Below are 9,772 nucleotides of genomic sequence, written 5' to 3'. Positions count from 1 at the left end.
CCTGCCACTCTTGGACTGGCCATATCTGGGCCAGACCACGCCCCCTCCCCTGCAGCCACACCTGCTTTATCATTCACACGCTGTGGCTGTGGCGGGAGAGGAAGTTTCTTCCTCATTGTTCGGGAAGGGAGGCCTTTCTGCTGCATGCGTCCAAACACAGCTCGATTGCCCCTCGCATGCGCCTGGACCAGTTCCTCCACTTCCCCTGGGCCCAGCTCAACGTCACCTCCTCAGAAAGGCCTCCCCTGACCAACCACATCATGCCATTCCTCGGTCACATGACCCTCGAGCACTACACACCGTCCGAAACTATCTTATTTGACTTCTTGTATCTTATCTGAGTTCCCTATTAGAATAAGCTTTATGGGGACAGAGCCCACACTGTCAGCCCTCCAATGCCAGAGCGAGTGCTCGGCCGACACGACATAGCCCAGAATTCGGCAGTTTCCAAAAGAACACGAAAGGCTCTGTGGCCCACAAACAGTTAGAACCGCCTGTTATCAGCTAGCTGTCATTAAAAAAATCATTTGAGATAATGTCCGTCAAAGAGCTTACCACAAAACACGGCGGCTCCCATCAGCCAGGGAGAAGGATCTTTGCAAACAAAATGAAGCCGCGCTTATCAGCAGCTCTTCTCCAAGGACACTCAGCCCCTGGACTGTCTGGAAAGGGAATTCAGGCTCCGTGCAAACAGCAGCTGTGGCTGAAGGCCTCTGACATCGAGGAGGGCCTGGCCCAGCTTGGTGTGCGTGTGTCACAGGGAGTCTTAGTCCTGATCTGATCTGCACACGGACTGACGCTTTGGTTACGGAGCTGAGGCCAGCAGGCAAGAGAAGCCAGTTGACCAGGTAGTTGCTCAGAGACTGCATCTTCCCGGCCTCCTCCCGGCTGAAATGCCAGGATCACTGGATCCTCCCCAGCCCTGGCTGGCAGCAGACCTCAGCAGGTAGAGGCTGTTCTCTGCCTGAGGGTTATCTTCTCTCCTGAGCTGAGCAGGTCAGAAAATCAAACCCCACAGATATAGTTTCTAAGACAGGCAGCTCTGTAGAAGGTCCTGCTCCAAGAGACCCCCGCCCCCCCCAAACACTCCCCAGGGTCTTACCAGCTCCACCAGGAAGGCGGGGGCCACTCCACCCGCCTTGTGGAAGGCCCAGGGGAAGTTGAGCAGGCCAGCCCCCAGCGCAGATTTCAGGAGAATGAAGACAGCACCCAGCGAGGACAGACCTGGGCTGGTGGCTGCAGGCTTTTCTGAAAGGCCTCTGCTTCCAAGGGTCTGGCCCTCCATAGCTAGAAGCAGCTGAGGGGCAGAGAGAGGGGGCAGTCTTCGTACTTCCTTCCCAGTTCACGGCATCATTCCCAACCTGTGACAGGTCTCTCTCCCCAGTTCAGCCAGAGCCACCTCATATGTCTCAGTGTCCCCAAGCCACCATCTTCCTCTTGCTGTACCTCTGCTCCCCCTTTACATTACATGCTCAGTGGCTCGTAACTTACGGTCCTCACCACTTTCCACCTCAAGAACCGTCCCTCGCTCTCTCTCTAGCTTTCTAACCCTGTTTATTATCACTCCGGCTCTCCGACCCTGCCCCAAGGCCACTGGACCCCTTCCTCCTCCCCCTTTCAAACCTCCAACTCTTCCTGCCCATCACCGCCCTCACCCCTCCACTTCCCCCACCCCTCGGCCTCCAGCCAGACTTCTGCACTGACAGTGCTCCACCCCCCAATCCTTACCACCAAATGCAAACTTCAAGGCGAGAGACAGTCCTTGGCCACCGCAGAAGGGGACTCAGGCTTGTTCCAGATGGTTCAGCTGCATTTCTTGGGCCCAGGAGAGATGGAAGAAGGAAGATTCTAGCTTTGCTGGAGTGAATAATGAGTCATGAATTAAGAGAGCCCTAAAGAGCATGTGTTGGGGTCATGTCCAAAAACCTAGGGAGACAAGGACATGAAGTCAGAGCCATCTGTCCCAAGAACTTGCAGTTTCTGAGACTTCAGGCCTGAGAAAGGGAGTCTTAAGACTACCCCACCCATCCCAGGCCCCTCCCGGGGGTGGGGCTTTTCCTGACTGCCAGCGGGTTACAGGGAGCTCAGCTTGGAGAGATCAAGGAGGAGCACCTGATTTCATGCAGTGACCTGGGTCATTTTATCTAATGCCTTCTTCTGAGGCCCCCAGTCTGAGGAACGGGGCATGGAAAGAGCATGGAGCTCAGTGTCTTGTCACCTGCTAGTAGTGTGTGAAAGAAAGTCACGCACTGTATGCCCACTTCACAGGGGATGAGGAAAGCTCCAGACTGAGGCAAAGGCCCAGGCAGGTGGCAGGTGTTTCACTGAGATGCTCCCCAACCGAATGTGCTCAGGAACCACCTGGGGGTCTTGTTAAAATGCAGATTCTGATTCATTCCACTTTGAGAGGAGTTGAGATTCCACATTTCTCACAAACTCTGGGAAGGCAGGAGCCACTGGTCCCACACTTTGAGACCACCTCTGCAGCCCACACATTGTCAGCTAACATGGCGGAGTATCAAAAACGGCCCCGTTCCAGAAAATGCAGGCCCATGAAGGTCAGATCTTGAATTCAGATGCGCTCCTGTTTATCCTTGACATGCAGGCTCAAAGCCCCTCGAGTGTGTTAAAACAGACTGTGGGACCATCCCCAGCATTTCTTTCTGACTCAGTGGGTCTGGGGCAGAGTCTGAGGATCTGCTCTTCTTACCTGCTCCCAGATGGTGCTGATGCTGTGGGGCCAGGGACTCCACTTTGAGAATCGCTGCTTTCAGTTAAACATCTTCAATGCCCAGAGCATCAATCAGCCCTTATCTGTAGGACACCAGATGGCCCCCACACTTTTTCTCCATGTGGTTTCTAATGGTCTCAACCCCCAACTGTGTCATCTCCTTGAGGCAGACTCTGTTCATACCTTTTCAGGCTCCACACAGCAGGTAGTCAATAAACGCTTGACAGGCTTGACCATGTGGCCAGCCTCCCAGCATGCACCAGTGAGAAGGGAGCGGGATTGGGCTGAGTTGCTCAGAGCTGGACCACATCTCTGGCAGCATTAATTACACTGCTACCACAAGAGCAGTGCTCACCGGGAACCTGTGCTCACAGCAAGTGCTGGACACCCCCACACTGAATCCCAAGGGAGTGTTGCCATCCTCGCACTGCACAGAGCAGGAACTGGGCTCAGGTGGGCGAAGCCAGTGGCTCAGAAGGTCACTGCTGGCCAGCGACAGGACTGGGATTCAGCCTTGGGTGTGTGTCGTCTCAAAGTCTGTGATGTCATGCTGTCTCCCACACCCTGCCCTGACTCTGACAGTGCCCCGGACAGGAAGTGCTGAATGAATGAATAAATGCATGAATGAATAAATGGAGGATGAATACACAGACTCCAGAAAAGAGAGAAAAAGGAAAGTCGCAAGATATCCCCCATGCAGTGATCTGAATCTGCTTGTCACAAATTGCCACAAGCTGCGGGGCTTAACACCACAGAAATTCATCCTCTCATGGTCAGAGTCTGAGAAAGGCCGAGCTCTTTCCCAAGGCTGTGGGTGAGGACTCTGCCTGCCTCCTCCTGCTCCTGGGGACTCCAAGCGTCCCTTGGCTTGTGGCTGCGTCCCTCCAGTCTCTGCCTCCGTCTTCACGTGGCCTTCTCCCTGTGCGTGTGTCCTGTCCTTATCATTGGATATAGGCCGCCTCAGATATTCCGGGATGATTTCATCTCAGGAATCTTAATTTAATTACACCTCTGAAGACGCTGTTTCTAAATAAGGTCACATTCATAGGCTCTGGGGGCACGAACATATCTTTTAGGGCCCACTATTCAGCCCACGACATCCCGTGTATCTGGAGTCTGATTGTGTTCTCAGTCTTCAGTTAGTCATTTGACAAACACAGATTGATTGAGCACCCACTGCATGCTAGGCCCTAGGGATTCAGGGGTGGAAGAGAAGGTCTCTGCTCTGGAGGAGGAGACAGACTGTTGAGTGGGGAGGTCAAGACTAGACAACCTCGGTCCAGTGGGAGAGGGAGTGAACCGAGGGAGTGAACTGTGAGACTGGGTGGTGGGGAGGGGCTGGAGGAGGCGCAGGAGCTGAGAAGTCTGTGCACCTTTGGTAAAAATGGAGGGAGGGGCAGACATTCAGGGGAGTGGGGAATCTCTGTGCAAAGGCTCAGCCAGGGGCACTGCCAATGTTCCCAGGAAGGCCCAAGTGTTCGGGGCTGGAGTCCCCTGGGTGGAGACCCAGGCTGGGGCACCTGGGAAAGGCCCGTCTTGCTACAGTAGGGGCTGAGGCTGGTGTGGGGCGCGGTGGGGAGGCAGGGGCTGGGCGGCAGGAGGTGGAGCCAGTACAGCAGCCAGCAAGTATAGGCTCCCCCAGGCCTTCCAATGCCCCAACCACCTACTTTCTTCTCCCAAACCACCCCTAAGGCAGGGAGAAAGACCAGCGGGCTGCGGCTTTGTACTCCTTAATCTCCGTTCCCCACACCTCCCTGCCCCTGCCTGGGTCCCTCATTAGCTGCCTATTAACGTGCATGACTTGGAAATTGGCCACTGGGCTGTGAAATTCCACTCAATGGGAAAACCTCTTAATTCTGAGGGGCTTTGATATACTCTCTCTGCCAGCATCCCAGGGCTGCTGACCTTTCTGGCAGCAGAAAGGCACCACGCAGGGCCCCATGTCTGTGGGCGCGCGGCACTCTGGTGCACAGGAAGGCAGTGAGGTGGCACACTGGTGCACTTGAGGACGAGGCAGGTGGTGGCTTAGCCCAGTGCCCAAACTCAGGACTGTCTCTCCTGTGTTTCGCTACCAGGCGAGCAACTGTCATCAAGTTGTTCCCAGGGTCCTTCTTTTCCTTCTCCACAGAGTATGGGTCACATGACAGGTTAAGAACTTTCAGAAGTGACCTTGGCTTGTTTTCCTGGCGGGTGACAGAAAGCTCTAGAAGACAAATAAGGGCAGGTCTCAAGAGCCAGTGCACCTGGCACCTAGGACTGAATGGTGATCTTTTCACTCACTGATTCTGATCTGGGCCTTGCTGGAGTCACCTGTGCAATGGGGTGACAACAGTTCCTACCCTTTAGGGCCGTTAGGCGGGTTCAGTGAGCTGTGTGTGTGTTAGCTGCTGTTAAAACAAGTACACAGCAAATTCCATCACCAGTATTTATGTGTTTTTCCCTCTGCCTGATTCTGAACTTCTAGAACAGCATTTTGAACCTTGGCCACATGAGAATACCTGAGGAACTCTTCAAATTGCCAGTGCCTGACCCACCCACAGGGCTGCAGATGTTGACCTGGGACTGGCTGGCTGCAGGATTTCTGTAAAACTCCCCAAGAGATGGAACGTGCTGTGCAGTGGACACAGCAGTTCTGAGCAGGTAGGGACCCTACCCTGTCCGACCCCTGTGTCCCTGAGCCCACCTCCCTCTTTTCTCTGCAGCTTTCTGCCCCAGGGCTGGCTACAGAAAGCAATTTAATAGTGCTGGGTGGAGTGAGCCAGACTCTGAAGGGGTAAAGCCTCAAGGTCTTCAGATGACAGGAACCATGGACTTTTTAAGGCAGCCTTACCTGTGGCAGCTAACCAGGGACCCGTGTCCTCCTGTGGGAAACGTATGACAGCTCAGGGACAGAAAAACCCAGCATGGTCAGCTGAATGACAGCCCCTAAAGATGTCTTCATCCTACTCCCAGAATCTGTGCACATATCACCTGGCATGGCAAAAGGGAATTTGCAGATCAGAGTAAGTTAAGGATCTTGGGATGGGCCCAGTATCCTGGATGGTCCAGGTGGTCCTAAATGTGACCACTGTGGCCTCAAAACAGGGACACAGAAGGGGTCAAAGAGAAGGTGATGTGATGGCAGAAGCAGAGGTTGGAGTGATGCACTTTGAAGATGGAGGAGGGGGCCATGAGCCAAGGAATTCGGGAAACCTCTAGAAGCTGGAAAAGGCAGAGAAATAGATCTCCTCTGCAGCCTCCAGAGTGAAGCAGCCCTGCTGACGACACCTGAGCTTAGCCTAGTGAGACTGACTTTGGACTTCCAACCTCTCTAACTGTAGGAGAATAAATGTGTTGTTTTCAGACACATATTCGTGGTAACGTGTCTCAGCAGCAACAGAAAACTGATACACCAGCACCCTGAGTTCTGATCACTGGAAGCCCACAGGCACCCCACTCTCCACACCCACCCCCAGGCTCTACAGTAGTGGACACTTCTGCAGAATGGAGCCTCCAGGTGACATGGCCCAAGGGCCTTGCCAAGTTCTGCTGTCCCCTCCCTCTAATGAGAGGCTGGTGAGTTATGATCAGGTCCTGCTCTGGGTGAAGGAAGAGTGAATCGCACCTGGAAGGGAAAGGAAGTGTCTTCAAATAGCCTTAAAGCTGACCGTCCTCCTGTCCCTGCATCCTAAGGAGGACACTCCATGGAGGTCTCAGCAGCCAGACCACAGGCTGCATCACAGTTGCCCTAAGCAGGGCCAGCTAAGGGACAGGGAGCCCCTGCGGGGGCTTCATCACCTGGGTCCCAACCCCCAAACAGCCTCCCTCAGTCTCCAAGCCAGGGTCCCCCACCCTGCCTTTGTGTAAGAATCCCCTGTGGAGGTTTGGTGCTAAAATTCACAGAACATAAAATTCACTATTTTCACCATTTTAAAGTAGACAGTTCAGTAGCATTTAGTACATTTGCAATGTTATGAAACCACCGCCATCTAGTTCTAGAACATTTTCATCACTCCAAAAGGTAACCCTGTACCCATTAGCTCTCATTCCTCATCTGCCCCTCTGCCAGCCCTTAAGCAACCACGAAGATGCTCTCTGTCTCTGGATTTGCCTCTTCTCACAAAGATGGACTCATACGCCATGTGGCCTTTTGCGTCTGGCTCCTGGACTCAGCGCGATGTTTTCAAGTTCGTCCATTTTATGGGTGAATGCTCAGCAGATGCAGTGCGATGGTTGCCGGGGCAGGTTCACCAACCGCAGGGCCATTCTCGTCTCCTCAGGGTCATCGTGCTTGGGGTCTGCTCTCCTGTAGGAGCACAAGATGGACAAGTGCATGTGCACGGAAGACCTCAGACCTGCGTGTAACACGGTGGGGCTGATGGTGGGGCAAGGGTACCCAGCTGTCCCCATTTCTGGCTCGTTTCCACACAGAACCTTCAAGTTCCCTGCAGTCAGGGCCCCGCCTGACCCTCAAGGAACAGCGTGGTTAGGGATGTGTCCTGGGGCCCAATCTCAGTGTCTGTTCCCCTCCTGGTTCCCCCAGGGCCTCCATGGACTCCCAGGTCCATCTGTGCTTGTGGTGGGTTGGTTAGTTGCTTTTTTTTTTGAATCTTAAAAAAGATGTAACTGTTCACTAGGACAATGAGATTCCACTAAGGAGAACAGGTCCCCTCAAAGCAGGGAGTTGGCCCGGCCCAGGCCCACAGCCTTTAGGCACATCGGTCACCATAAAGTGATCTACCATTGGCAACAGCTGACATAACATAGCACTGGCCCTGTGTCAGGCACATGGCCATATGATGCACATCGTCCCATGCCTGCTCAGTGAAGCCCCATGAGCAGAAAGTGGCCGGGCCAGAACTAGACCCCAGGCAGTCTGAGTCTAGGGCCAGGGCTGTAGTTCATTATCTGTGCCCTGGATGGTGACATGCTCTCTAAAACATTCTTCCCAGGTGGGCTGGGGTATCCCATGGCAACCATCAACAAGGCCTCTCTCCTTAGATAGCACATCGTACTGGACCCATCAGTTGGGTCTTCCCGGAGATTTACGCCCCTTTCTGTGGAAGCTCTTCCCATCTGAGACCTCTCTCTAGTTCAGTCTTATCTGCTCCTTTGTCCACCATATTCCTCCCATGACTGTCTCAAGGCCCCTTTATCCAGTCATCCCCTCAGTGTGTCACTGTCCCTAAAGTGAGACAGATGTAGGACAATCATGCAGACACCAGCAGGAGTGACAAAGGTTAAGTATTCAGGCTTTGTTCCAATCCTGTCTGCACTACTAGTTGTGTGATTCTAGCAGGTACTTGAGATCATCATCTAAGTGCCATTTCCTCCATGACCCACCAGTGTTTTTGCACAGATGAAAGTAATGCACGTTATACTTAGCCCAGTGAGTCTGGCACCCAGCTAAAAGTACCATTCTGGCTGCAGACAGGAAGGGGTCCGCCTTCCTTTTCTATGTTACACCTCTATTAATGCGGCCCCTTTGGCAGGCATATTACGCCGCTGCCTTTCAGGTTCGCCGTCCATGCCCCAGGCCTGCAGTACTGCACAAAGCTGCTCTTTATTCAATACCAACCACAGTCTTTAAGTGCTGCTATTGAACTTCACCTTGTTAGTTATCCCTTGTGCAGGTTCCTTTCATAAAGCTGCAGGTTCCTAAAAATCTTGGTACCTTAACAACTCTCTTGGTTCTTGACTTAGCCTCTGGGTGTCTGTGCTTGTCCATCTCTGTCCTCTCCTATCCCAACTATGTGACCCTTCAAATGCCCAAATCCAAAATGAGTACCCTGAGACTGCTGTGAGTATGCTCGGCCCTGGGCTGGCAGGGCCACCCCATCTAAACGGGGGGACCCATCTCTGGAGAGAGCAAGCAGGGCAGTGAGTAGCCTTGGCATAGAGAAGAGACAGGGCAGAAGAGTGAGTCCCGAAGGCAAGTGACACACGTAGATGCCGACCTCAGGTCGGAACACAGACACCCCAGGTCTAAGCTCCATCTTTCAGGGGTGAGATATCCAAGACCCAGAGAGACGAGCGAACCTGAGGCTGCAGCCAGCGTGGAGACTAAATGCCCAGCTCACAGCACGGGGTCTAGAACTTCATTCTGCAATCACCTCGCCTACAGTGTTTGGGTGACTGCAAGACAGAGATGGAGCAGCTTTGTCTAGTTCACGCAAACCTTTCTATAATTCAGTCATTTGCCAGCATTAAAAATGGGAGATTTCACGCACTCCAGATTTCAGGCTTCCCCAGAAAAATCAAGATGTGTCATCCCTAAGACAGGGCCTGGGCACTCAAGCATGTCCCAACTTGGTGACCTGCTGTCTTAGGTCAGGGCCATGTCCTCATTTCCTGGTGGGACAAGGATCCGCCTTGACCCCAATCTTCATGGTGCTGAGGAGTAGATGGTCAGTTGTCCACAAGTGTGGAGGGTGACAGGGGAACCAGAAGGCTCCATAACAAACAAGCCCCTCATTCTGATACATCGAAGCTGTGCTCAGGTCCACGGCCCATCTCTGAGGACAACACGCTACTAGGAGCCTAAAGGGCAACGCTCTCAGGGCTGTTTGGGACAGAGAGAGCTTTGTGGGGCCCTCGGCAAATTCTCCAAAGCCTTAAAGCAATAGCAGCCAAGGATAGAGTACATTTAAAAGTACAAGGTCGCCAACGTGACCTGTCACAGAAAACCCGTCACAGGAGAACTGGGCCTTAGTAGTTCCTCTCTCATCCCTTGGCCTAGGCCTTTTTCTTTTCAGAACCCCCTCAGCACCCTAATCCCACATAGTCTCTGCCCACCTCCTTTCCAGTCAATCCGTCCTCACCTGTAGTATGAAGGCTGATGTTCGGTCTAGTCAGACAGGGAAAACAGATCAGGCAGGGGTTAAAATTAAGAGGCTGTCTTGCATTGGTTTCTTAGAAATGACACCTAGCAGATAAAACGGACTTCATCAAAATGAAAACCTTTTATGCTTCAAGAGATACTATCAGGAAAGTTAAAAAGATAACAGAATGAGGGAAAATATTTGCAAGCCACGTATCTGATAAAAGACTTATGTCTAGAAA

At 52.9% G+C, this 9,772-nt stretch overlaps 1 protein-coding gene across 1 annotated transcript in view; it reads right to left on the bottom strand.

The window, feature by feature from the left end:
• Positions 1-1,285, bottom strand: part of SLC38A8 (solute carrier family 38 member 8) — a 25,234-nt gene extending 23,949 nt beyond the window's left edge. The window contains exon 1 of the mRNA XM_023526111.1: positions 1,103-1,285. Within this exon, the coding sequence (XP_023381879.1) occupies positions 1,103-1,285 (183 nt within the window). The remainder of the gene's footprint in view (positions 1-1,102) is intronic.
• Positions 1,286-9,772: the final 8,487 nt, after the last annotated feature.

Source organism: Pteropus vampyrus, unplaced genomic scaffold (assembly GCF_000151845.1).
Source record: "Pteropus vampyrus isolate Shadow unplaced genomic scaffold, Pvam_2.0 Scaffold711, whole genome shotgun sequence".
NCBI lineage: Eukaryota > Metazoa > Chordata > Mammalia > Chiroptera > Pteropodidae > Pteropus > Pteropus vampyrus.
Note: the sequence above shows the minus strand (reverse complement) of the source record. Positions and strands in the feature narration are given on the sequence as shown.